Source organism: Patagioenas fasciata, chromosome 9 (genome assembly GCF_037038585.1).
Source record: "Patagioenas fasciata isolate bPatFas1 chromosome 9, bPatFas1.hap1, whole genome shotgun sequence".
NCBI lineage: Eukaryota > Metazoa > Chordata > Aves > Columbiformes > Columbidae > Patagioenas > Patagioenas fasciata.
The window spans coordinates 10,369,306-10,397,237 of NC_092528.1; the positions used below are offsets into that span (position 1 = coordinate 10,369,306).

The 27,932-nt window shown below is 47.2% G+C and overlaps 1 protein-coding gene across 4 annotated transcripts; it reads right to left on the reverse strand.

Annotated features, from left to right (window-relative positions):
• On the reverse strand, positions 1-27,610 carry ITM2C (integral membrane protein 2C). 4 transcript variants are annotated; one of them, XM_071812424.1, is made up of 6 exons: positions 27,592-27,610; positions 9,590-9,727; positions 7,893-8,081; positions 7,544-7,654; positions 3,728-3,878; positions 1-2,447 (listed from the first exon to the last, which is right to left on the reverse strand). In XM_071812424.1, exons 2-6 carry the CDS (start codon positions 9,662-9,664, stop codon positions 2,356-2,358), a joined length of 618 nt encoding a protein of 205 aa, XP_071668525.1. In that variant the 5' UTR covers positions 9,665-9,727; positions 27,592-27,610; the 3' UTR covers positions 1-2,355. The 4 variants fall into 4 exon arrangements, with proteins under 4 accessions (XP_071668525.1, XP_065701074.1, XP_071668527.1 ...); XM_065845002.2 differs by lacking the exon at positions 27,592-27,610 and adding an exon at positions 23,562-23,729; XM_071812426.1 differs by lacking the exon at positions 27,592-27,610 and adding an exon at positions 23,343-23,361.
• Positions 27,611-27,932: the final 322 nt, after the last annotated feature.

The following is a 27,932-nucleotide window of genomic DNA, read 5'->3' on the forward strand; positions in this document are numbered from 1 at the left end:
TTTTACATATCAGAGGTAAAAGATTTTATTATCCCATGGATTTTTCCTAAGTAGTAAGAGTCCTACCAGACAAAATATACAAAGCATTTTATGTTTTCTTTCTAGACAACCGCATTCTCATTGTATGAAACAGTGACTACGTTAGTTCACCTTAAAGAACCAAGGTTTGTCCTTACAGCAGCAGGATTGCACAGAGTTAGCATATTCAATGACCCATTAATTCATGCAGAATCAGAAGGAAGGGCAAAAAGGTCTGTATGCTCACCTGAGTGCAGGCTTAGGTTCCAAGAAATAAGGAGAAACACAGGGCTTAAATTTACCAGTTTGCAGTAAGTGAACCAGTTCTCTGACCCACGTCTTGTCATCCACTCACAATGAAATGCCAGGGCTAGTAGCAAATTATCACTGGAAAAATGCAACGGTACCATAGAAAAGCAAATACCCCTCTGGCAGTGAGAAACCCTCCTTACCAACCTGCACAAAGTGCACATAACTTCATTTTACATCACGCTTAAAGCAGAATGAGACCAAACTGTCCTCTACCTGGTAAAATTTAATGTTTATAGTTGACTCTACGTTTACAAACACACAAAAAATCTCAGCCTGTAAAACATAAAAATTCCTATTGCATTACATGACCATTTTGAGATCCTGTTTTGTTTTCACATAATTAACTCATAATATTATTACTTAAAAGTTTTATTCTAAAATATATTCACTTTTTTTGGTTCTGCTGAGCTAATAATTGTACTTGCATTTACTTCATCCTTCCTCTCCTAAAACAAGCTCATTTCAACAGATGGTGAACAAGTCCAGATTTGCTGGAAACCAGTTAACAAAAACATGCCAAGTTGAAACTCACTCTGTTCTTTCAAGCCAAAAAACTGCCTGCATTTCAAGAACCTAATTAGTTTTAATTATATTTATGGAACAGAGGGAAGAATATTTAATTACTCTGCAAATCTTCTGTCTGATGATCAATAGAAATGCAGTTTTGTTCACACAATTTCTCTGCAGTATATCGATCAGCTGGATCTTGCCTTGTATCAATAACTGTACTACAACGGTGCCTGCAGATAATGTGATACACAGCTGGACAACATTAATTACTATTAAAACAGCTTTCATCAGGAGTTATGCAAGAATACACACTCTGCTAAAAAAAAAGAGAAAAAAAAATCTGCTTCTGCACTTGCCAGTAACTACCAGTTCTGCTGCTGACACCACTCTGTATGCCGGCATGGCATCCATCCACAAACAGATGGGATCTCAACAACTCAGAAAGAAGGACTTGTGCAAACATAACTCAGCTTTCCAAGCAAGCAGTACTGGCCGGGATGGACACGGGGCTGGAGAAACCCATCAGCTCCACCCGCAGCCATGGCCTACAGTGGGACATCAGTGGAGCTTTACCACCTTGCAAAGATTCACCTCTTTATTGACTGGGGCAGAGAGACAGCAGAGCTGCCCAGGACCCACAGCAGCTGCAGCTGCTTGTTAAAGGCTACACAGCCTTGCACTTCACTCTGCTTCACAGCTCAGGAGCAGGGACACGCTGTGTCACCGTGTCATTCCCATCCCACCTCAATGCCCCTTACCCTGGCCTCCTGCCCACCCCCAGCACCCACCAGGACACCCTGCATTGCCCAGTGGGTCACACTGAGCCACATCACGTTCAGGAGGAGACGTGGTGAGGAGTGAGCCTGGGAACCAGCCATAGAAACAACACATAGTGGCTGCCTTCAACGTCTGAAAATCTAGTCTTGCGGGGGGAAGAGCACAGAGCAAGCTGGGACCACCACAGCATGGTTTGGGCAGAAACCCTCACTCTGCTGAGCTTTTGGAATCACCCTGCCTGTATCCTCACAACTGCTCTTTTCCTAACTGCATTTGGTTACATTTTTCTGGTCATTGTATCAGCATCAAAATGGTAACCCTCCTCTTGTACATATAGCTTCTGCCCCGGTGCCAAGGCAGCCTCCAAGCACTACACCAGCCTGAAATTGCTCAGCCAGGAAAAAGCACCTATTCCCAGCACTCCTATTTCTCAGCCATCCCTTCTACCCTAAACTTGCTCCCAAAAGAGATTCCGTTCTGTGGTGTGGAAAAAGCTGCATCTACTCCCAGACTTTGACTACTGTGTAAATTTAAGCCCAGCAAACATCTCAGGTAGGTAGCAGGGAGAGAAGAGAATCCACTATGGGGCCACAACAGACCCAAAAGGTTAGAGCTGCACAAGCAGGGGAGGGCATAAAAAAAGTAAAACAGGTTGCCATGTGTGAAGAGAGGGTTGAGAGCGTGTGTGCGCGTGTGTGTGCAAGCAAAGCCAGGGAAGGTTACGTCAGGAGAGCAGCTTCATGACTTTTTGCAGATAACAGTTTCAACCACAAAAGTGTTTTCAAAGTGACGAATACGATGACAGTTTCCAGCCTCACGTCGACTGATACCTAGAAGTGATTCAAAGAGAAGAGAAAGGAAAAATCAACAAGTGATAATCCACAAGAGCTGCAGCAAGCAGGGGAAGAAAAGCAGATGAGATGCAACCGCTGAATGCTGAAATGCAGGGACAGCACAGCCCATATGAAAAGCAGTATAATCTAGTCTTTGGAAGAACATCCATATTCTGCAGGCCATGGTCCTGCAGTAAGAGCTGCCGTGAGCTGGGGAGACGCATGGAAACAGCTGGTTTCAGCTGACAGCATCTCAGTGTTATCTCAGAGACCAGAAAGCCCCAAGAAAGCAGCAGAAGTCACAGGCTGGTACAGAGCACAGCTCTGAATGTGCCAAGGAGGGTTTAAAACAGCACCTCTGCCTGTTTGTATCCCCACATGCGTGAATCCTGCCACGGCCTCAGCCCCTCTGAGAAACATGTAATGCTTCCCATGCCTTCAGCCCGCAGGACCTCAGCTCTGGGCAGCTCTGCCAGGCAGCTGCTCCCCTCCCACAGCAAACCCTGACCAGCAGGACCATGCCAGGGCTCCATGAGCGCAGCAGCCGGCAGCCTCAGGTGCAATTGTGCAGCTTCTGTCGGGAAAGCAACCACAGACCCCAGCCATGGTGACTTCTGCACCCAAATGTTCTCAGCACCCTTCAGCTCCCCCAGAGATCTAAGCCTAAACTGACTATAGGTTCATGCTTCACATAAGCCTTTAAATACATCCATATCTAAAACCAAATAAATACAAATACTGAAATTAAGGAGTTTTTTTTTTTTTTCAGCAATATTACCATTTGTATATAATACATATTGCTGATTTACATGAAATCATTTTAAGGTAGGCCAACGTTCCCTCTTCACAACGATTTCCATATTATTAGGAACTTAATTAATTGAAGGCAATTTGCAGATGTAATCTGCTCAGAATAGCTGCCACTGAAGTGTCTCCATTAGGGGAATTTTCCCAACAGCACTGGAATTAGTTCATCCCCAGGAGCCCACATGTAAATGAATTGCTGGCTCCTGCAATCATTTCCTCAAGGTTTCTATTAGGCTGATAGAGGCAGCAATAAAACACAGCAGCAAGCACTCATTTGCAGCAGCAGTATCACACAGATTTGGATTTAGATGAATTAGATGGGAAACACCTCAAAAGATCTCCTGTGTGCTTACACCCACAGGGAAGCCTCTCCTCTTGCCATGAAGAAGCCAGTGTGGCTGTAACAGCAGAAATAATGACTGCGATGTGGGGGGAAAGCGAGTTAGAGCTGAACACAGCAAGGCTCTTACGTCTCCTTGTGCTCCTCCGCTTTAGCCTGTAGGTCTCCTTGCCGCTGCAGAGGCGATAGATGAAGGAGCCGAGCTGCTCCATGTCACTGACATGTTCGGTTGCAATCATCTCCTCCTGGATTATGTACGTCTGAGGCAGGTATGTTCCCTTCTGGAATGACAGTTTTCACAAAAATAAAGACCAATTGTGCCATGACCTCCTGCTCGAACAGAACTGTCTCATACAGAGCACCAAGGACAACCAAACTGTGGAAAATTCACTGTTTGAAGCTTCAAACTCCACTTGCTGAGGCTGGTTAACGTGCTAACTTGTCCTTGCAGCAAACTGTCCCATACTACTAGCACAGGGCACTAAAACAGATTAGATCCAAAAACTGAATGTTCACATAGGGAATGAAGCCACTCCTGTTATAAACTAATCCCAGCAAGGAAGGTACACAAAACACACAGAGCACAACAAACCCATCTGGAAACAGACGAAGGTTCAACCAAAATGCCAGGAACTCTACTGAAAATGTGCATTTTACATTTACTTCAAAGGCAAAATCAAAAAATGCCAGCCCTGCTCAGATCCCAAGAGTGCCCTGAGTTTTCCACATTTCCCCCTCCTCCTTGGTCCACTCAGCACAGCCACAATGATTTCCAGCGCTCACGGCCCACAGGAACAGGGACAAGAGATGGGCCATGCGCACACATTTAGAAACACCACCCTGCATGGTAGCGCTGGGCAGTCAGGAAAACAGAGCTCTTGGCACACTTCACGGCCCAGGACGCTCCTCAGTGATGCTGAGGATGGGCAGGAAGGTGGCTTGGGTCAGGGAGCGAGCCTGGGCAAGCAGCACACCTGAACTCCTTGCTGCTGGGGGGAAGGCCACTATGAAGATCAGGGTGATGAGTGGGGTGACTGGTAGGGGACATGGCAGAAAGGCAGCAGAGGGTAGAGGAAACAAGGAGAGAGTAAAGGAGGCACCTGGGCACACCCCAGGGATGCAGGCAGCCTCTTGCCCTGCAGAAAAAAGATACACTCAGCAACAAGGACCCTCTGCAAGTTGATCCCTGGATGCTCAGGGCATCTTGAAGCTGTCTGGGCATCACTGGAGCAATAAGCAGGTGTGTTACAAGTACGGCTTGGGCTGGGGCATGCTTCTGAGCAGACTAGATGCGAACTAGGCCATGAAGCAAAGCCTTACTTCTGGTCCCTTTCACTTAAGAAGAGTCAAGGAAATAGAAAAAACAGCAGATCATGGGGCCAACACAAATATAATCAGAGGGGAAAGCAAGCAACAACAGCACAATTTCCAATATCGCTTCTTCAGTTCCCACCACAGGACTAGTTATCTCCATAGAGATGTACCATGCTGTCTTAACTTAGCACTGTGCTGCTGGGCTGGCATAGCTGACTGGATCGATAAAGCTCTCCTCTAACGCTAGAGGACTAGACTATTAGTGGTACTTTGTACTACACTAACACAACAGTTCTGCAAGAAATTAAATTATTGATTCTCTGGGAGAGCACAGGAAAGGGCATGCGATATGTGCAGTTACTGACAGGAGCTGTTAACACCAGGGCTGGGGCTCAGGATTTGCCGTATCCCTGACATGGCAACAGGGCTTGGAGAGACACACAGATGCACACTATACAGTTTCTTAATTGTTTTATATTTAAATGGCTGTGGCAGCTGAAGTAGCCAGGAATCATAAGCCCACCATTGCAGGACTGTGCAACAAGCGTGACACCTTCAATTCTCCACCAGGAGTTTTAAGAGAACTCGAGCACCGAGCATCTTGGGTTCTGCAGATGAGGATTGCCCACCATTTAACCAGGTCATCTCCACGGTTCTGGCGCTGCACGAGGGGAGCATCCCTGCATCCTTTTCTCTTAGATACTTAAGCAGCCCTGTCCACTAAATCATCACTCCTATGCACAATAAACATGGCAAGAAGCAGCAGAGCTACCATTCACAAGCAAAAAAAAAAAAAAGAAAAATCAGATGCAAGAGGCCAGGTAACATACCTGTGTTGGTCCTAGAAACAGGACTGAAGCCATCGAACATCTTTAAAACTAAACATTCAGTCTTACTCATTAGGGACTTGACTGGACACAGAGGAGGCAAACGGGGGAGCAAGACGAGCAAGGCAAAAGCCTCCAAGTCCAAGCACCAACACAGCCCATCCAGCATCCAAACAGGAGCACTTCAGAGCAGGGACCAAGTCATCAGGTGATGAAGGTTCCCCACAGCAGAAAGAAATCTGTCCTCTCTGCCTGCACAAGGCTCACAGGACAATTTAGCTAGGATGAGACCTCAGGAGGTCTCTAGTCACACCTCCTGCCAAAAGCAGGGGCAGCTACCAGATCAGACCAGGTTCCTTCAGCCTTATCCAGTCTGGTCATGGAAACCTTCAAGGATTTCAAGGAGGTAGCACAACCTCTCTAGGCAACTTGTTCCACCGCTTATGTTCTCATGGCAGAAAAACCTTTTCTGACCTCAAGACCAAGCTAAACCCTTCAGAACAATGTCTCTAAGGTGCATGTTAAAATCTCCATAGACAGACTGGACATTTACTTATCCCAGTAACCACAAAGTTATTTAACTCCCGTCTGCTTTGTACTCTCTTTAAAGAATCAAACACGTAGGACCATTTAAACTGTATTTTATTCCTTTTTGAATTCAGTTCCTGATAAAGCATAATTTTCATTGACTATGATTTTATATCTCTTATTTTAGGATGTGACCAGTATTCTCAATCCCTCAGTGTTTTCCAGGGATTCTGCTGTCAGCTTGTGCAATCCCACCTTTTCCATTTCCCTCTGCACCGCGGACTGGTCAGCTGCCATGGTCAGAGGCTGGTTGGAGCGAGTTGTAGGCACATGTGTGTCGTACCCCAGTAGGGTTCCCAGCACATTTGCCAGATTGTCACAGTGCATGAAATTGCAAGGACTGCCAGGAAATAAATGGGGAGTCAGACAAGGATGGGAGCCAGGCATTGCTCAAGGCACAGCCTTTTGCCTCTGAACTTAACCACTACGAAGTTCATCACACTGCATGTAGCAGTGGCTGAGTGTGGGGAATTTACAAAAGAGTTAAGATTGGTGGGTTTTTCTTCTTTTCTTTCAAACAGACTATCACAGAAGGGAGTACAAGATCCAGGCTCAGTGCTTTGCTTTACCTCCAAAAGACCAAGACAGATATGCACTTTCTGCAGTCTTAAAAACCCTGGGTTTTTTTCATGCTGTTAAGATTAAATAGGACTCTATTTTAAGACTTCTTTCAGTCACTGCAATAGTGACACAGGCTTTTGGACTGAACAAAACTGCTGGTACTAAACCAAATTAATGCCTGCTGTGAAAACTGCATGAGCCCAAGTCTGGTGTTGCAGCCCACAGCACAGCGGGGAGGGCAGCACAGATTGCTCCCCAAAAGGGTGAAGGCTGAAGGCCTGGCACTCCGCAGGGGACACTGAGGGCTCTGCAAATGGCAAATTGCAGCGGTAACCACGGCAAGAGTGCAAGCAGGGCAATTTTTATTTTTTTCCCTTTATTCCTACAATCAGTAAACACCAAAGGGAAGGAATCTGCTGCTTCTCTGTGCCACCCTGGTCAGGTTGATCTGCCACACCAGTGCTACTGTGATGTTTGCAAAATGAATATTTCAGCTAAACTCTCTGAAGCCTTTGCTCTATGTGAAGGCCCAACTCTGCCAGGGCCAAGGTTTACTTCCACAAACACAGCAAGTCTGGTTTCCCCACAAGCTTCTAGCTGGCACCTAGGAGCCAACTCGAGAAAAGCATGCAGAATAAGCAGGATCGCAGCTGTACCTTCACGTTAACCAGCAGCTCCCACAGGTTGCGAGGAGGCATCACGATGGTGGTGTTCAGCTCAATGACGTAGCACTTATCCAGCGTTATGTCATGGTAAGCTGTCAGACCCTGCATTCCAAGCAGAGAAATTAAGGAATTGAGCCCTTCGCAATGAAAAGTGGCTGTGAAGATGGGTGAAAAGAGGGAATTCAGGGAAGAAACGGCTGTAAGCAATGAACCTGTCCAAGGACAGCTTAGTAACAAGACCATCACAGACATATGTGAAAACAGGGATAGTGCTAGGCCGCGAGCATCGTGCCCAGCTCAGCCCCATGCTACAATCCCCAGGGCCCCAAGAGCTCCTTACTCTCTGAAAATCATGGATGATGTCCGCAGGGTCACTCCCTCCAAACTGGGGCACTGGGACGTTGATTTGCTCGTAGTTCTCCTCAATGTAAATCTTGACATCTTCGTGCAACTCCAGCTGCCCTTTGAACGGTGAGTACAGTGAGTCTTCGTAGAGGACTCCGCAGTGAAACACGCTCTCACGGGGCAGCTGTGGGGACAAAATGATCCGGGTGGAGGTACAACACTCATACACCCCACTAACAACTAGAGCAAACACAGGAAGAAATGTATCCAGACTGGGTAAAAACACCGTTTTCGAACAGATGATTGAGAATATTTCAAGATCAGTCTTTTTATCAGAAACTGTTCTTGATGTAGGTAGTTCAAAGCACCCTCATGAAATGCCCACGTCTCCCTTCCTGCTAGCCAGGTCCAAAGGGAATAAAGGATTCTCTGTGCGATTTCACAAGAGGTAATTCAGAAAGGCAAACTGATTGCCTGTAGACTCTTATGTTTCATAACCAGGCTATTCAAATCTCTCCATAGACACAGCTTCCTGTAACTGCGTTTTCCTACATAAGGCATATAACCTCGAGGGTGAGCAGAGCATCATTTCTAAAGGCACTTGTAGCTTGGATATGGCAAACGCACCAAAACAAAGCAGCTTCGCCTCATCGCAAAACAGCAGCTGCTGCTCTCCCAGGCTCCAGAAGTACAACCTATGGGCAAGAGAGCTAACGCACGGTGAGTGATCGAGTCACAGAGTTTCCAGATCAGGTATAAATCAGCACAGGTAAGAACAAACTGATGTATCTGAAAACAAAGATTGCAAATTAATCTGGCAGCAAGATTTATGGAGGAAGGAAGTGTATAAACAGTCTATATTGCTGAGTGGATAAGTACTGGCTAGAGAGACGAAGGCAGACAGTGGTCCTGGGAGAACTCATTCACTAAGAGCTGCTTTGCAGCAGAACAAGGGCTTCAGCGCAAATCAATGCACGGGGGTTTCTTGGCTAAACACTCAGCAAGACACAGAGCTTAGTAGTTTCCTCTGTAAAACGCAGCTCTGTCTGTCTCATTTCCTATGCTCTGACCCACCACAACACTGCTAGCCCAGCACCTCAGCTAGGCCAGGCTTTGCCAAGACTACATGGAAGAAAATATGCTGAATTTAATGGAGGTTGAAGGTTTACCTTCATACCATCTCCCTCTGACTTTTCACGTCTCCGCTTGCTTTATTAATAGCAGCACCTATTTTTGCTACACCTACAGAGTTTTGCTGTGCTACAGCCTAAAAAACCTACTGCAAAAAGCTATTCCCTTGCCTGTAACTCCCTGCTCTCTCCAGGGCTTGCTCGACCCTCACAACAAGCCACACTTTGAGACTGCCTTATCCTGACAGCAATAATGTTGGGTTTAAAAGGTAGAACCAACAGGATATTTTTAATGGAGATTAAAAAAAAAAAAAAAAAGGTCAAATAAAGCCACAAGGAAGGGGAAGAGGAAGGTTTCTGGAAGGCCCATCCTGGCAGTTGGAATGGAGGTGAGCCTGAGCCTGCCACTTAGGACATGCCTTGTCTGCAGTGCCCAGAGGACCGGCTCCCGAGTTACAGCAGTGCAAAGGAATAAATAACAGCACCACCTCTTTCAAAGGGTGAAGCCGTTTGTCTGGCTGCCCTGATCGAAGAGCCAGCAGACCTTCCCAATCGCCCCTACCTGGGTGATGAAGAAGTATCTGTACACATACATCGATGCAAAGACCAAGCCCAGGAGCAGCACGAGGAGACCCATGATCAGGTAGCACACCCCGCTGAGCGATGACCTCCGGCCCTGCACCACGGGCGCCGGCTCCTCCTGCGAGACAAAACCAAGAGCATCAGTCAGCTGCCGCTGCGAGGGATCAGAAAAACAACTACATTGTATGCAAAGGCCATGAACAGGTTTGTGGTGACTGAAGAAGGCAGGCACTGTCCTGCAAGGTGACTTCACATCTGACAGCATTCAGGCAAGAATAAAACACTTCTTGTGCATTTTTCTCTCCAACATAAAGTATAAATAAATGTTACATGTATAAAAATAAATAAATACGTGTATGCGTGAACATACACATATATATGTATACTCTACTTCCCACTAACTGCTCAGAACAAAGTCAAGCTTTGTTTCAGTGGGCGATAAGGATCGACCAAAAAAAAAAGGAAAACAGGAACTTGCAGTTCCTGGCTACTGAATGTAACTGCATTTCTCTCGTATTTATACTCAAAAAGCTTTGTTGAAATGCTACCATTCCTGCAGCATTTTTCAGGGGAAATTTTTGCAGCGGAAATTACTGTTCTCAGAGAGGAACCTACTGGCCATGCTGGAGTGAGCCTACCTAAGCATCTGCGTTGATCACTTCAACTCTGTTTTCCAGGAGGTTCCTGCACACCTTCCAGGAACATGGTCAGAGCTTCGAAAGAACAGATCTGCCTTTCTTAGAGCGCTGCCCGATCCATACAGACAGGAGCCAGCTCACCTCGTTACGGCCCTCAAAAAGGAGGGCAGTGCAAAGGCAGGATTACCTCCTGGGACTGCTCATCCCAGTGCACGATGCTCTTGTTTTTACGACCAAAATAACCCTCTGAAACATTAAGCAGAAGGATGTGAGGCCTTTCAGAAGCAGATGAAAGAAGCGGGTTGAGAGATGCCCCAGTTTCCACAGAGAAGAGCTGAAAACTGCCCTCAGGTGAGCAGGCGGGGAGAGACATGCCAGGATAGGCATCCGCGGATTAACTCCTCTGCCCAGCACCTGATCCGGCACATTTGGAACAGAAGGTGCTCTCTCCACAGCCAGACAGAGATCTGCACAAGCTGGAGGAACAGATTTAACAGGTCTTTCTTACCCTTGCAAGGGCACCCCAGTATCCCTGGGCACTTCTGGGGAGCCCATGAGGAAGGGGTGCCCAGCTGAGCTCCACAGAGGTACAGAACAGGGGCAGAGCCAGGATCCTGCAGCCCCTCTGCTACCTGCCCCACTCCCAGCTGATGTCAACTGTTCCTGCTATCGACTGCTTCTTTTCTAGCCACATTCAGACTGATAACTGCAACAACCAAATTGCTTTGGGAGAGCTCCAATTCCAGCACACCTCCAGAAGAAATTAATCTACATTTTCTTCTCCTTCATCCCAGCTGTTGAAAGAGCCACAGCACCTCTATTCACCACCAGCACCTTACACTGAAGGATCAGCATTTAATCAGTTTGTTGCCGTTCCTCCAGGAAATAAAGGGATGAGCAAACTGAAAAGTATCACATTTTAAGTTAATTTCCAATCTTCCCTTCCTTTCTTTCTACAGATGAGGGTCAGCAACTGTGACAAGCCACAAAGAAGAAAAAAATCATATTACCAGAGGAAGTTTAAAGGCTCTCTGACATGAACTGCTCAGACAGGAAAGTCATGCTATATGTCAAGTGTTTCACAAAAACAGACTTCCCCAGATACTTATCATCAGAGAAACAGTGTAGACAGTGGGGGTGAGGAGGAATGAAAAGCTCTCCTGCTACTGACACTGAAGCACGGCTGATAAAATGTTTAACACTCCACAAGTGAATTGCATCCGAAAGGTGCCAGGTTCCTGTGATGGATAACGCACTGTTCACTTCCTCAGTGAGCTGCTCGTGCAAACTCCACGGAGAGCTTGGGGAGAGGGTTCAGAAGGACAAAGAAACACAAGGAGAAAAAAAAGCTATTCCCACTGAAAACTGTGTTTGAAGAATGGTAGGGAAGGGCAAATAAGCCCTCACTGGTCTGCTATTTGCTTGCGCAGCTCTGTGCTCTTTGCACAGCCAAAGGCACGGGGAGACATCCCACCCCTCACCAACAAAGGAGGTGAGCTCAGCTCGCTACAAAGCATTCCTGGTACCTGAGTTTTGCATTTTGGGAGAGGGTGGAGAAGCAAAGCAGAGCTTTGACCTGGGAGACGTTACAAAACACTACGAAAAAATGAAAAAAAACACAACCAAACTTCAAATTCTAAGGGAGGAAAGAAAAAGCTCAACAGCAACCATTCTGATGGAGCAGAGGTTAAGATGGTGAGGTTAATGATGCCTCCAGCCAGGTCAAGGGGAACAACTAACCACAGCCCTGAAAAATATTGAATAAAAATCACCTGTGCTAACCTTCACTGAAACACACATCTCCTTCGTCCAGCCCAGTAGATTAAAAGGCCACCAGCCTTTGTCACTATGAATTAACTACTATTTAAAAGCAACTACACACCCGCCAGCATGTCGGCTTTGGGCTGGAGGCATTCTCAGGGCTGACAGCCTGTGGACGGAGCGGCGCACAACCTGCTTTCACAGCATTTCACTCACGATATCAAACCTTCCCAGGCCGGAAAAATCCAGCAAGCTTCTTCCACAGGCTGCTGCCCCGCTCACACCACACTGCACCCCTTCTCCACAGGCCCACCTCTCCCTGCGGTTGAAATGTGGGCATTTTAAAAAACAGGAAATCCAACGCAGCTGATTTCCATCTGTTCTTAGCGGAGGAAGGGCTGGCTCCGCAGTAAGGGAGCGATTTTCCCCTGAGCTAACCTTATCATATAGAGAAGCAGGCGGTCCCAGCAGCAAGCTGCAGGAAAGCCAACCCTGCCAGAAAGAGCCCCAGGACCGACTGCGAAAGCAAGCCATGCACTGTGCTCATCCTGCACAGCAGACCTCGCAGATCTGGCAGCATTGCCGACCTCCACGAATTTCAGTGGTGGGGAAAAGAGTCAGACTTGGCAGAGCACTTTTCCTGAAGAGCAGATCACCCCTTCAACACATGCATTTTCACTGAGGACAAAAATCAAAACATTAACACGCAACAATGCTGTGTAACAATCTTCACCAGATGCTTAACAATATTCTCTATGAATTCATTAACCAGATGGTATTCTTGCAACAAGTCACCCTACTGTTTTCTGTCTCCAACATCTATGGGTTTTTTTGGCCAAGAGAAATGGGAAAGGTTGGAGTCAAAACCATCCCTGGACAAAGGCATGGACAGATATTTCAGTTCATCAAATGGATTTTTCTTTTTTTTTTTTTTCTTGTTTTAAACACAGTATTCTAACAGATGGGCCTATTTTACACAAAAATGAACATAAGGTACTTCCTCCCTACACTGGGCTATGCAGAAGATGAACATTAATTTGCTTCTCCATGAATTAATGGATGGAAAAGTGACAGCAGCAGAAGAGCACAATGTCCATGGTCCAGGTGCTACTGAGGCACAGGCAAGGAGGATGCCCAGACAGACCCACAGCTCTGCAGTGTATCCCACTGCGATTTCAGGGCAGGAAGACCCTGCCACTCCACTTAACGATCCTTTCTTTGCCGTGTATTGCTTGGCACCACCACACGCCCCAGCGTCAGTGCAGACAGTGGAGGTGGCTGCTTTGCTCACCCCACAGAAAGGCTGGTCCAGCTCCCTCTCCAGTGGGAAAACTGGGAGAGGCCACAGATGGAGCTCCTTCCTCCGCACAACCCGAGGGGAAGGGGCAGCTCGCTCCTCCTCCTCATGGGCAATGGGGGAAAGCATCCATCTCTCGGAGAGCACCTGCGTGTCTTGGTGTTCTGCCAGGTGTTGTCCTGCTAATACATCATCCCTCTGGGCAAGAGACACAGGCAGCCTAAATAACCAGACATGCTGACCCAGCTCCAGTTCGCAGGTGAGATTGCTTCACAGACACTCTACCCAGCACCTGGCACCAGACAGGATATTGGAATATAAAAAGGAATTTCCTTCCATGAATAAAACAGGCTCTTCACTATGCTTCAGTGCTCTGCCTGCTCACGGGGCCAGTACAGGAACAGCACAGGCTGCAGATGCCCAGATGGAAGAAGATGAAGTTATGATACAGACCATTTGGTAGAGGAGGCTTGAAATTAGCCTGGGGGAAGGGGGAAGTCCTAATTCAGTCTTCGGGGATTTTCTTCAGAATTTCAGGTCTTGCTGAGGACATGATGAAAATGGCTGGTGTCTCATTATCCCTGTTTGTACCAGAACGGCTAAGGATCATCCCTCCTGCAGGGGGTGGGGGACAGAAGCCTGGCTGTGCTTCACAGGCACAATGTCCAGTCCATGGCACGGAAATCAAGTCCGAAGGCCAGAGTAAGACAGCAGGGAAGCCATCAACGCCTGCCAAGCAAAACCCCCCAGCTTCACAGCGCTGAGCCTTTGGACACACAGCGTGAGTAGGAGCTGCTAGCACGAACCATACCCAGTGAGGCGCTGCCTTTGGTATTTCTCATTAATCCAGTACAGGGTTGTGAAAAATAGATATTTGATTATATCACTCCTTCATCACTTATGTCTTCCTGAAGCTGACGAAGTGAGGAAATGAAAGGTGTCACATCATGCCTTGTTCCCTCCCAAGTCACACATTACCTTGGCAGAGTTGGGCTCAGCTCACGCTCTTTTCCTGCTTCTTTAGCTTTGGAAACAGGTCTGAGTTCTCCACAAACCATTTTCCCACATTTCTGAAACACCTAGGCTTGAAATCTTTCATTTTCAGTGTAGCAGGGCCTGACAAACAGAGGACACAGCTCAGCAAGTGTGTAACTATACATCACCAGGCAAAGAGGCTTGCAGCAACTAAAAATAGTAGATGTGATTTTGATGACTGACGAGGTGAGAAACGCGATGCAGAGTAAATACTCAAAGGGATGCGGTCTGGAGCGGAGTGCTATCTGAAAGGCAGTACAATATGTCATCCCTCTCTGGGATGCTGTTTGTTTCAAGGGAGCAGCAGCCTGAGCTCCCGATGCAGAAGATGTGCTGATGTAACTACAGCCACTGCCACAGGCAGCCACGGCTTGCTCAAAGGCTGCAGCCTTGAAACCTAAGAAACCCACATCAGAAAATTCATCTGATCATGCCGTTTACTAACTTCTGTTAACCAAAGGCCAATTCAGACTATGGGAAAAGAAAAAATCAGTTAAAGGTCTCTACCTTCAGCACATCAAGTCCCATATTCACAGTCAAAATCAGTAACTGCTTTATAAAATGTGAAGACTTGCAATAGCAACACCTCCAGTGACTTCAGATGGCCAAAGCCCGTGGCTGACTGCTGGCAAACTGTAGCACTGCCGCAGGGTATGTAAGCTGGTACAGACTGACCTCTCCTCTGATGTGCCAGGCTTGGCTTTGAGCATCACCTCTCAGGAAAGTGACCCCCATGTCCGCACTGCCGCCGCCTGCTCCTCCTGCATGCGTTTTAAAGCCCTCTTGCCCAACCATCACACAGACAGCATCCCTCTGTACAATAAAAAGCACTGGAGGGTTTGTGGGATAAATTGTAGAGCAAGGAGATCCAGACCTGCGTCCCAGAGACAACCCCTCCTATATTTAGGCATTCAGCTGCAGGGGAGCTGGGTGATGAAGGGCCTCCAGGGACACCAGAGCAAGCAGGGCTTGCCAGCCGGGGTTCCAGACTGGAGCACTTGCCAAGCGGGAGCTCTGGAGAAGGAAAGTGAGAGCATACAAGAAAGAGGAGAGGAAGGGAGAGAGATAAACCATCACAGCAAAGGCAGTTCATCTTTGCATCCACCAAAGCATCTCCCACACTCCAACAAAGGCTCCTCTGCCAGATGAACATGAAATGAGTCCAGACCTCAAGAGCAGTTATGCTTGGAGGAAGGAGAGGGAGTGAAACGAGGAGAAATAGCAATGACACCAACAGGGAGCACTGCCTGGGCCACTGCCCTGGCAGGGAATCCCAGGGGTCAGTGCTCAGCACCAGCAGTGAGAGGCCTCTGAACATGCCCGTTACCTGCAAGGAGAGTCTTTCCAGGCTGAAGAGCATTTCTAATGCTTTAGGGTCAGGAAAAAAAATAAAGTGTGCATGCATGGAGAGATATATATACACATATATATATTTGGCACACAGTTTCCAAGGCAACCGAACTCCCTACGCGCAGCACTTGAGCAGCGCTTGTGCAGGGCGCGCAGCAGCATTTCCACAGAGAACACAACTGGTGGCTTTTGGACTCAAAGACGCCTGGAAGCTTAAAAAAAAAAAAAAAAGCAAGCCTGTAATTAAGAGGTTATCACAGCTGAAGGTAAAAAGGTCACAATAAATGAATCTAATCACATCTTTAAACGATACCATAGCACGTGATTAGAAACAAAGCCACCTGCCTCAGGAGTCACTTTGCAGTGCTGGAAATTGGAATATCAAAACCAATCCCTGGCTAATGAAAACCCGTAGCTTTGTTGCTATATGACAAAGACAGCAGGATGTTAAAAATGCAGCCTCGCGTGTGGGAGCTCCTAAGTGCTCAGTAGATCATATTTTTCTTCTCCCTCATCAGCCAGAGAGATATAAACCCTGCTTTTTTCTCCTTTTTCCATCCCTTTCTGCAACTAAGGGGCTGTTTCTCCTCCCTCTTTGCACAGGGGTGAGGAATTCATTTCCATATATTATTTTATTTTATTTTTTTGGCAGAGGCACAACACCTTCCAGCTGGAGTTTTTCCAGCCTCCCTCTCCTCTTTCCCAGCAGTAAAACCATTCAGACCATTAGCAGAACCAACAAAGCCCCTTGTGAAAATATGGCTGTTCTTATCAGGCGCACAGCTAGAGCCCCGAGTGTCGCACTGAACAGACAGGCAGGCAGGCAGAGGAAAAATAAACAGCTGTGATGAAGAGGAAAAAAATGTCCCAACCTGGGGTGTTTAACAGCCTGACTGCCAAAACATGGAGTCTGACATACATGGCCTGATTTCCAGAAATCAAAAGGAGCTGTAGTCACTCACTGTGACAACAGAGAGAAACAGTCCCTGCCCTGGGGAGGCTCCACCACCACTGCCAAAAGGCTCTGGAGCACCTGGGCAGACCCCACCTGGAAGCACACATGCCCAAGTGAAAGCCAGGGCCTGATTTTTTTAATTTTTTTTTTTTTTTTTTGTGGGAAGTGGCATTAAAAGAAAGGGAATTTTCCCCAGGAGAAGAACAAAGGTTAAGCTTTGGCACTGGGTCTCAAAACCTACCCAGAGCAACTAAAGACAAAGCACAGCTCAAGCAAGAGCAGAGCAGAGAGGCTGCTCCACGAACTAGGGAAGTTCTTAAATCAAGGGGTTGGCAAAGTTCAAGAGAGAGACTTGACTCAAAGGTAAAGAAACACGCAGGTGGGCAGACACCTGACTCTTTAAAAGACCTTTGATTAATGCCAAAAATATTCAAGAACACTGAGAAACCGATGCAAGGAAATGCCAACAACTTTCAGCTTGTTCTCAGCGTAGTGTCCTCCTTCTCTTTACAGGAGCAGTTGCTACTGGCTGCCCACAAAACCAGCCTGCTTGATTCTGCCTCCACACATGGCTTGGGAAGAAGCAAGCCACCAGCCTGACTGGCCACCAAAGGGATGAGCTGTCCTATGGCAGGACAGTGGGATCATGCACTTGGGAAGGAGCAGGACAGACTTCCCTTCTGACAGCCACACAATCACCTTTTCCCGGACTAAAACTGTACATCTGCTCCAATATAAACCAAACACACCTACCAACCTGGGCAAGAGGACCAGGGAGTCCTGGGCACAAGCCAAAACTAATTTTGCAAAAGGTGCGAAGGATTGGATGCTGTCTGAACATGCATGAAAGTAGAAAATGTGACATGGAAAAGACCTTTGTACATGTGAAAAGGTTTCACACAATTTCACCTGAAGAGTTTTTCACCACCAGTGATGGCTTTGGATGCTAATGAAGCACCAGAACAGAACAACAGTGGGACAGTGGACTCACCTGGACACCACGGCTGTGCTCTGACCACTGCTTCCCCCCAGAGAGCTCTACCGTCAGACAGTATGGGGGTCCAAACAAATGTACAACTGAAAACTACAGTACCTGCCTCCAAGCTTCTACAGTCAGGCAGGTGGAGATGGTCAAGAGCAAATTAGTCATTTCGGATGTGACCATGACAAGCCAAGCACTGCTGATCTGGTTGTGCTCAATTATGCCATTGCTATCCCACCTCACCCTTCCAAAAAGGCAGGCAGAAAGGAGGGCACAGCCATGGCCAAAACGCTTAGGAGCTGGAACTGCCAAGGCACTGCCTTCTGCTGGCTCTGCAGACAGGAGAGGGCATGGGAGCTGTAAACCTCTACTGTTTGTTCCGAGCAGAGGGGTCAGGGTGCAGCGTTTCCTGGAGCTCAGGTTGAAGCATCTTAACAAGGACCTAGATTTCAGGCTGCAACATTCACCTTTTCCCTGAAAATCAGGACTTACACAGTGTCACACCATAAAACGAAGTCACTGCTCCTTTTCAGAAATGCTGACAGCCATTACCTCTTCTCCCAGCAGAAGCGTAGGAAAACCCTGACAATCAGTCCTACAATCAAAAATTCACCAGAAAGAAATGGTGTCTAGCTTAACAACAGCAAGAGAGAGGAGTAAATTTACCCTTTTCAGCTTTATTGTTCAAATTGACTTCAGGTTGTCATATGCAGGGACAGGAGCTGGACTCAATGATCCTTGTGGATCCCTTCCAACACGGGACATTCTAGGTTCCCATACACCACCTGGGAAAAAAATACCTGTCCAGAACTGAAAATGCCTCTTCCATCTCCTGTAAACCCATTAATGAGCAAAGATTTGGTATTTGCAAAAGCAGGAATTGCAAAATTGCGCACAAAGACACCTCATCCTCCCTGGACGCTCCGTCTCTCCAGATCTGGAGGCGATGCTCTGCTGCTGGGAGCTCCCTCCCCCGAGCAGCCACCCGTCAGGCCACCTCTCCCAAACGGCCCCGTGAGCAGCAGGGTGCAATAACAGTGTGAAAATCAGCATTCTGCTCATCCCTGCTCAGCCAGGGCTTCTTACAGCAAAGCAAGGAGGGCTCCTGTCCTATGGATAGGACCTATAGCACTGCAGTAATACATGCAGCATATGCAGCAAAGCTTCCGCCTCATAAGTACATTTGGTTTTGTTTGTACCCTTTAAAACCTCTTCTTTTAAAAGATATTTCTTGGTTTTCTATGTTTTGCCAAGGAAATTGTTGCACTCAAAGCAGGTAAATGCAACAGGTTCTTCCCATGTAAAGAGCAGCTACATGCAAAGCTGCATTGGCTTTGGCTCTTCCCCAGCTTTGGGAGAATGCACATCTCTAGACAGACATTTCCAGTTTCTCTATCCCCAGCTCTTCAGTCTACATCTCTTTGGTAAAAGAGAGCTCCACATTTCCAAATTCAGTTGATTTATAACATTTCTGCTGGAAATAGTCATTTCCTCCCCTAATCCCTCTGCCACTTTTAGCCAGATCCTTTGTCATGCTCAGCTGGAATATCAAATATTAATATCCAGAGTCTGGTAAGATACTGAAGTCTAGTATTTCACTAGAGTGGATCCTGTAAGAGTCTGGAGATGTTTTTTCCAATTCAGCCCTTTTCTTCCACTTCCAAGGCATCCCAAAACCATGAGGAACCAAGAACCAGAGACGACTGACGACTCCATACAGGACAAAAAACCAAGCCATCACTCCAGGCCACATGGATACAGGAGGCTTGGGCAAAGGCCAGGAATAACCTTCTGTTACAGGAGGCAGCTTCTTCAAATTAATATCTACCATGTTTAGATTCCTAAATCAAGACCTCAACATGGTAAAAATACTCACAGCTCAGGAGTATCAAGCCTGCAAAAATGTCAATGAGCATAATCAATCCACATCGCTGCCAGTTAGTTTTCCCCTCTGCATTTACAGCTTGCTTTGTGAAAAAGCCTGTTTAAAAGACATTTCCTCATATCCCCTTCCCCAGTCATCTGACAAGGCAGGGGAGCTGGGGCACAGCAACAGCCCCAGCAGCGAGACACTGTCTGCCTGATAAGAATCACAGACTGGCTGGGGTTGGAAGGGACCTCTGGAGATCATCCAGTCCAACCCCACTGCCAAAGCAGGTTCACCAGAGCAGATCGCACAGGAATGCATCCAGGAGGGTTTGAATGTCTCCAGAGAAGGAAACTCCACAACCTCTCTGGGCAGCCTGGTCCAGTGCTCTGGCACCCTCACAGTAAAGAAGTTTCTCCTCATGTTTAGAGGGAACCTCTTATGCCTGTTGCCCCTCATCCTGTCGTTGGGCACCACTGAAAGGCATCTGGTCCATCCTCTTGACACCCACTGTTGAGACATTTATAAGCACTGATAAGATCCCCTCAGCCTTCTCTTCTCCACGTTGCACAGACCCAGCTCTCTCAGTCTCTCCTCATAAGAAAGGTGCTCCAGATCTCTAATCATCTTTTTAGCCTGCTGCTGGACTCCCTTCAGTAGTTCCTTGTCCCTCTTAAACTGGGGAGCCCAGCACAGTTCTGTCAGGCTGAAGATGAACATGATCATATGCACCATCTCAGGACAGCCTCTCCCAGACACAAAACAACAGGTCCTGCTTTCTGCTTCCCCTCCTGAAAGGTCTCTGTGAAAGCATCCCCAGATGCAAAGAGAAATCTTCCCTTTGTCTGGAAACTGTCCCCATCCCCACAGATGCCGGTCTGCGCTGCAGCGTTTGATTCACGCCGGGTGGGCAGGGAGGAGCGTTGCAGAGCCCTTGGCCAGGGCAGCTGAGCAGCCGGTCTCTGCTACGTACAGAGCAAGAGGAGACATGCCTCTTCAGTTCTTATAATTTACCTCTCCTGAAGCAGAAGATTTTAATGAAACCCCTTCTGCTCTGGCTCTTGCGCTGTCTCTGCAGAATTACTAGCTGCTAGTATTACAGAGGTTTACAAGGAATCAACCCACAAAGACCCCAAACCAAATTTTGACTGGAGAGCTCCAGCCACCAGTTCTACTCAGTTCCTGTGGATTTCAACATCCATCACAAACTCAAGGACCATATTTCTCAGAGCAGTTAAGGACACAGCGTATGTATTTATTTCCAGTTCTGACTGTAAATCTGGAGTTCAATTAAAACTCACTGAATACTATTTTGCATCTGGGAATATATTTTCTAATGAATACAACACATTATTTTACTGACTGCATAACCTCAAACTGCCTTCTGCTCGAGGCTGCTACATCCTGCCAGCTCCTACTAATGACAACAAGATTGTTTCTTTTATAAGTCCTTAAAATGTTGCAACTGCCTCAAAATTACATGGATTTTTTCTGACAGTTCAAACTGTATATTCTTTCCAATTCAAGCTGAGCTGCACGGCGGAGAAACAAGGCTCAGCACATGTGAGCTTGCTGTCAAGGACTCCTCACCTCCCACTTTTTGGGACACATTAGTACCGCAGACATCTTCCTGCCTGCCACATCTTTGCATTCACTGAGCACCTGCCAAAATTCACAGGCTGCGGAAGCCGCCGCTGAATCATTTCCCAGCTCTGGCTCCTATCGTTGGGATTGAAGTTGTGAGATCAAAGAGGAGAGGAATGCAGAGCATCTTGTTTGCATGTCACCAATGCCATTTTGCTGCAAGGCAGCTAGAGCAAGACACACACATAGAGGAATTATTGGCAGCGGGAGAAAGCGTGGCAAGAACGCCTGGCTACGGAAAGACCAACCCCACGGCTTGGACATTCTACAAAGCAGCACATCCCCTCGGTCCAGCTAAGTCCAAACTATAACCAAAAGACAATTAGCGAAGGATTCAGTGTCATAGATATCCCGAAAAACAGCATCAGGAAAAGGCCACCTGCTTGTCAGTGACGTGCTGCTCCCTGGACACCCTCATGCTGCACTGACCACAACTTGCTCCTGCCCTTCTGTCATGGGTCTTATGCTGACTTTCTTACATGCCCGTCTGCTGGAATTAAGAGACTGTTGAAGGATCTTTGTTTTACATTCACATTTTTATGTTCCTTTGTAGCTCTTGTGGGCTTAAAAGAACAACACAATGCCCCTCAGGAGCCAGAGAAAGGCTCACAGCAATGTAAAGAACCTAAAATTTATTATTTGCTACTTAAGCCAATTTCATTCATCTAGCAGGACCTGAATTGGAATAATTTTGATTGCTGGGATCTGGCAGCACTAATAACGGAAACAAGCTTCTGTTATTTTTTTTTTAATTATTTTATGGCTTTTTAAACTTCTTTTCTGACAGTGAATGTGAGAAGGAGCAAGATCCTGCCCAAACTCATGCAGCATCGGCAGAACGACCAACTCTCCTGCTGTTGAAAGCTGGTTTTATGGCAGGGTGAGGTGGAAGTCCGGTGCAACAGTCAACTTTCAGGGTTGAATATCACAGGTGGGAAGAAACCTACTGTCTTCTTTTGTTTGTAAGTAGGAAAGACGAAGTTTGGAAACCACTGAGAGACTACAGCTTGCCACATTCCCCCATTACAGATTTCTGTATAGCTCCTAGACATCAGATTAATAGATGCAATTATGACAGACTGAGCACATTCAGACACTGAGAGCACAGCTGAGAGCTGCAAGCACATCCGTGCATGATGTGAGATCATTAGGATATAAGCGACTCCCTGAACTCTCTGCAGAACCGAGCAATCTCCCTATGCCCCTGCTGCAGAGTAGCTCCCTGGGGCAGGTAAACCCCACTCGCCCAGCAAGGCACATGAAGAGAGACACTCTGCACTGCTGCAGGAACAGAGCAAAACCACAGCTCCTCTGTAGCTGTTTGAGTCAGGGAGATGTCAGGGTTCGATAAATGATCAATATGCATGCACTGTCTGAGGCATTTATGAGGAATTCAGAAATGCCATTTAAGTCTCCTGCTCTGATATAGAAGCACTGTAACAAGGGGGACTTGATGCCATGGGTCAAGCCCATCTCTCTGGACAACACCCCCCCACTACACAGGGTGGTCCACCCTCACAGAAGAGCTCGCAACCTGAGGGCTCTCTAGCACAAGAGACTTCAGAAACACTAAACTCCTGGTCAAGCACAACAGGGCCCACTTCATCTGTCCCTCCTCCAGAGGGGCACCAGCCACACACACCTGGTACGTGCCCAGCCCTGCCTGCCCGTGACTCACACTGTCCGGATGGGACTCGACATAACCATACCCCAAGGCCCCGGCCACGCTCTGCATGTGCCAGGGATGACCCAATGTCTTCATTCACCTCACGCCTGGCAGGGTCCCAACCTCTGCAGGCATAAGTGTATATTCCCCTCTGACACCCATCACCTGAAGACAGCAGAGCAATTCAGCTTCAGCATGTCAACTCCCATCTTGAAAACTGCAAAGCATCTAGAGAGCTGTGTGTGCTCTTATTCCCTTGTTTCTTATCTTGCTCCAGCACCAGCTGTCTTGTTCCTCTCATCTCTTCTCCATGACAACCCTAAGCCTCCTGAGATGTTAGAATCTGAAATCCACCCATGAATGATCAATCCCAAATTACACTCCCCAAGGGAAAACCACCCAGACCTAAGGGATGAATTAAAACACCACTTTTCCCCCGGCCATTTATTTCAGTGCCCGAGGATGGCTGGTCCCCATAATGAAGCAACTACGCTGCTCCATCCCCTCCCTACTTATCCAACTTCAGATGCCTACGCACCTCCTAGGACAGGAGCTAACGTCCACAACACCGGACACTTTCATCTTTCCCGGGGCACCTCTCCGAAAAGCAGGTGAGCTCCGAGCAGACACCCGGCCCCACGCACGCACCGTTCAGCTCTAACTCAGCAGAAAGGGGTAAGGACCCGGCACAGAGCGGTGCTCCCACCGGCAGCACCCGGCCCGGGCCGCGGCGCCCGCCCGCCCGCCCCACACTCACGGCGCCCGAGGGCAGTAGCACGGCGCCCGCCGCCCCATCGCCCCCCGCCGCAGCCTTCGCCTTCTCCTTCTCCGGCTTGAGCCCCGCCGACGGCTGCTGAACGCCGATCTTCACCATGGCCCCGTGCCGCCGCCGCCGTCCGCGCCGCCGGCACCGGCACCGCCCCGGGGAGGAGCCGGCACCGCCCCCGCCCCCGGCGGAACCCGGGACGCTCCGCTGCGCCCGCCCGCCGCCGCTGGGACCGGGGAGGGGGTGTCTGCCAGGAGGACCGTGGAGACAAACGGGGGTTTGCAAGCGGCAGGGCTGTGCCCGAAGCGCCAGCGGGTCTCGGGAGTGCCCACTGCACCGCCCCAGTCTCGGGCAATTACACCTGTCCCGGGGGATCTGCTGCCAACAGCACCGCGGCTGCTTCCCAGCCGCTGCCACAGCTCTGCTCCCTCGCCAGCTCTTGCTTCAGCAGGCTCCTGCTGCAGCTCCTCGGCCCTTAGGGAGGTTTGAGGATGCAGAGCAGCCCCAGGAAGCCCTGGCTCCCTGCGGTGCTAAATTCTCAGTACTGCAAGCAGCACAGCTGAAATCAGGTCACCAAATAGAAAAACAAAATAAAACACACCTAGATCAAGCTACCAAGCCTGAAGATGCATCAACCTAGAACAGATACACACAGAGAGCGGAGGTTACTCTGGGGAAGCTGTGAAAACCCAGCTGCTGTTGGTTTCACGGCCTGAAACCAGAATTTGTGGAGGAACCAAAAGTATTCAGGTGGCCTCTCCCCCAGAGTCAGCTCTGCACAGCAGAATAGATGGATTATCTTCATAATGGGGACAATGATCTAGAAAAAGTTCTTCCTGACAAAAGCAAAGTGTGGCATGCAGAAGAGAATTTAGAGGGGTTGCTTTTGTGCCACTGATTCTGGTCTGGTGCCACTGGATGGTGCCTGGGGAGCGGCAGGGCGCAGCGCCACCTGCAAGGGGCTGTGTCCAACAACGAGGCATCACTGGGCTGTGCGCAGGATTCACCGGAGCACTTGCACAGCAAGGAGTAAAGAACACATGTTGACAGTTTTGTCAAGGTAACAAAATGGAAAAAGGCACTAACAAAACCCTCTCCACCAGACATGGGTCATAAGGAAAGCAGCAAACTGTCAGCGGAGAAACCTGCAGTACCCTTGTGTTGTTTTCGTCCACTTAAACATAGCATTTATTTATAATAAAGTTGTTATGAGCATTTTCTTTAGATACAGGAGGATTCATTATTTACTGAGTGCTTTACATCATGTTATGAACTAACCCATTGATAAATTAGTGCTAAATTTTATTTGCAAAAGGCATCTTTGGCAGGGATTCAACATTGACTCACAACAACAATTGCTCATAGTGCTGACTTGCCATTGTTTAGTATTTAGAGACGCTCAGTCCTCCTGGATCCCGCTGTGTGGGTAAAAGTCATATCAGGACTGCAAGTTTTATCTCACACAGAGATAAGGGGCAGCAGTTCCAAAACAGCCCCTAATCTTAGGAGCTCAAACTGAGACAAGATAGTCCCAAGCTCTGACATGAGGAACGCTTACAGCCAGATCCAAATATCTCACGGGCAACATACCAACCGAGAGCCACCACACCAAGATCTTCTATGACAAACGCTACAAAGCAATTGCTAACTACTCTAATAACATTCATCCTAAATGACACACAGCCTTAGAGCATGGAAATGTCCAGAACAGGAGCAGAGGAGAAGAAATCTCTGTGCCCCAGTCTACTCAGCCCACCAGGTTATTCTGCTTTCTACACTGTCCATCACTCTTGGGCAAGGCTTTCATGGATTTGGCCCTGGTTTTGATTTGTTTTTGTTTTACATTGTTTTGCTACACTCTTTGTGGTATCCACCTTTCTGTACAAGAAATGCTACACTACTTCGTTTGTCTCCAGCGCAATGGTTCACTGAGCAGCTCTCATCACAGAGAAGAAATCTAAAGCCAGGCTGCCAGCTGCGGAAAAGTGATATGAAATCTCTCAGTATATCTGATAAACGGCAGAAAAAGCTTGATCAGAAAAGCAGAAATTGTAGAAAATCACGGTTTGTTCTTTCCATTTATGGCAAACATGCCTTTGCCTCCCACGCCCAACCAGTCAGTCTGCAGGACTGGTAGGACAAGCCTGCAGCTGGGACAGAAAAGGATCCTCTTCTAATATTTAGGCCATTTGTGAAAGTTACTAAGAGTAATAAGCATGAGGCTCCTGACAGAACTAGAGTATTGATTTTCAAAGCAGCAAATGGACTGAAAGACAGCATCACCCCATGCCAGCAGCAGAGCACCAGCCAGCAGTGACAGTGCCTCTGCTCTTTCTATGCAAGGCGGGTGCTGGCCTGTCAACTACTGCATCAACCACGTCTTCTCTGGAGTACAGCGATTAATCTCCCGTTTTAAGTGGAAAGTAGCACTGATCAGATATGCAAGACAGCCATCAGAGTGTGTGTGTGGATCAGTTTGACTGCTCTCCTTCAGAGGCCACTGCCCTCCCTGGCTGCTGGTTCTGCAACTCCTGCCCAGGCACAGCTGTAACATCATCACCCTGTAAAACACGAAGTGGACTCCAAAAACACCACCAAGCAAACACTGGCCCCCATGAGGTCCAGAATCCTGCAGGATGCTCTTGAAGTTGACATGTACTTTAAACAATTTTTTAATTTTAATTATTTTTTCTTCTTCTTTTTTTTTTTTTTTTTTTTTTATGCACAAGTGCCTTTAACAATCTCCTGGTCTGCAGAATTTGTGAATACAACTGGAATATTCATACTAATTTTACTGTACCACACAAAAAATTGGCAGGATTGGTGAGGAAGGCAAGTTGTTATCAGCATAACAATGAATCCAAAACATGTATTATAAAAATTGATAGAAGAACATCCAAATGATTATGAAATGGGTCAGCATTAAAGGTCTGAAACTTTAAGTGTCTTTACTTATTTAACATTTCAAAATTTAGTACCAGTCAGAGCCATGCCATTCTGAGACATGTCCTGATTTCAATTACCTAGCTGGATAAATGGTTTTGCAAGCATTAAGAAAAATCACCCTAGTCATCATATGCCAAGTTTCAGGCTAAAAGAATTTTTCAATAAGAAATCTTCTCCAGCTATAGGCTCTTTGGTCTGAGGCTTAGAGGATAAACACTGACAATGAACACAGCATTTCTTGCTAACGCAGCTGAAAATTGTGTCTCTTGCTTTGCAGTGAAGTGACACACTGCTTATAAAACACCTTGCTCAAATCTCCTGTCTTTTCTATTATTAAGCAAGCAGGTTTCAGTTTAAAACTGCCACTGTACTGCCTTCATTAAAGCCACCTGACATTTTATTAGCCTTTGACAACAAAGTTTCCATCTCTTGCATGTAATTAAGTTGAAACCCACAAACAATTTACTTGACTGATCTTTCTTTAAGCATAGCAGCAAAATAGCACTTCTCAAGGAATAGATCAGTGGGAAATTTATAAAGCTTTAGCAGAGAAACTACCCACCCCCTTGCCACTTTGCACCTTTCAAAAAAGTACCACTTCATGTAGAAAAAAAATAATAATAGAGAGCACAAGATAACTGCCTTAATATATTCTGAGTCAACCAAAATATGTTTGTCATTTACTGAGCTGCATCTATTTCAGAGTTCTGCCTGGTGTATTAATAGTCCCTCACTACATCAGGCTGGAAGACAATGGGAATTTTGGAGTCCTTAAATCATTCTGCTTTTTCACTGCAGTCCCAATAAGGGCTTGTACTAGATAGTGAGCTGTAAAAATGAGCAGAACTCAATAATGTGCTGAAAGTATACTTTTATTCTCCCTTCCTATGCCATACCAGGTGGCGGGAAGAAAGCAAAAAGACAGGCTGGGCTAAAAAAATCAAGTAAAAAGAAAATCATAATCACTCTTAAAGGAGCAAAGCACAAATGTGGAGGATGCACTGATGTTTTTTGCTATTCCTTGTATGATCTACTTCTAATTACCCTACATAATTGCACGAGGTGAAACAATTACCTGTAGCCAAAGGTAAAGAAGCAATCCAGTAGTTTCCATGGGAAGTTACAGCGTTCATCTGTAGCTGAACTGAGCTGAATTTCTTGCCACTCCTGGGTGTGCGTGCCACTCCAGCTGGGGTAACATGTCCATCCTTACTACAGCTGTCATGGATTGAGTCTTTTGTTCCTTATTTTCTCTTCCTTGAAACAAAACTGATGGTTAGGCAGCAGCAGGAAGCCCTTGTCCACCTAGGAAGGTAAATGGAAATCTATTACCATTATGTACTTCAAAAATAACGAGTAATTTTCTCCTAATAGTAAGAATTATACTGGATTAGTCTCACTCCTGAAAACTATAGC

Excerpts from the sequence above, each read along its gene's own strand:
- ITM2C (XM_065845002.2), bottom strand. The coding sequence starts at position 23,678 with ATGGTGAAGATCGGCGTTCAGCAGCCGTCGGCGGGGCTCAAGCCGGAG. Across the intron at positions 8,082-9,589 it reads GATACTTCTTCATCACCCAG|CTGCCCCGTGAGAGCGTGTT; the intron begins GTAGGGGCGATT and ends TTGTCCCCACAG. Across the intron at positions 3,879-7,543 it reads AGCTGCTGGTTAACGTGAAG|AAGGGAACATACCTGCCTCA; the intron begins GTACAGCTGCGA and ends CTGTCATTCCAG.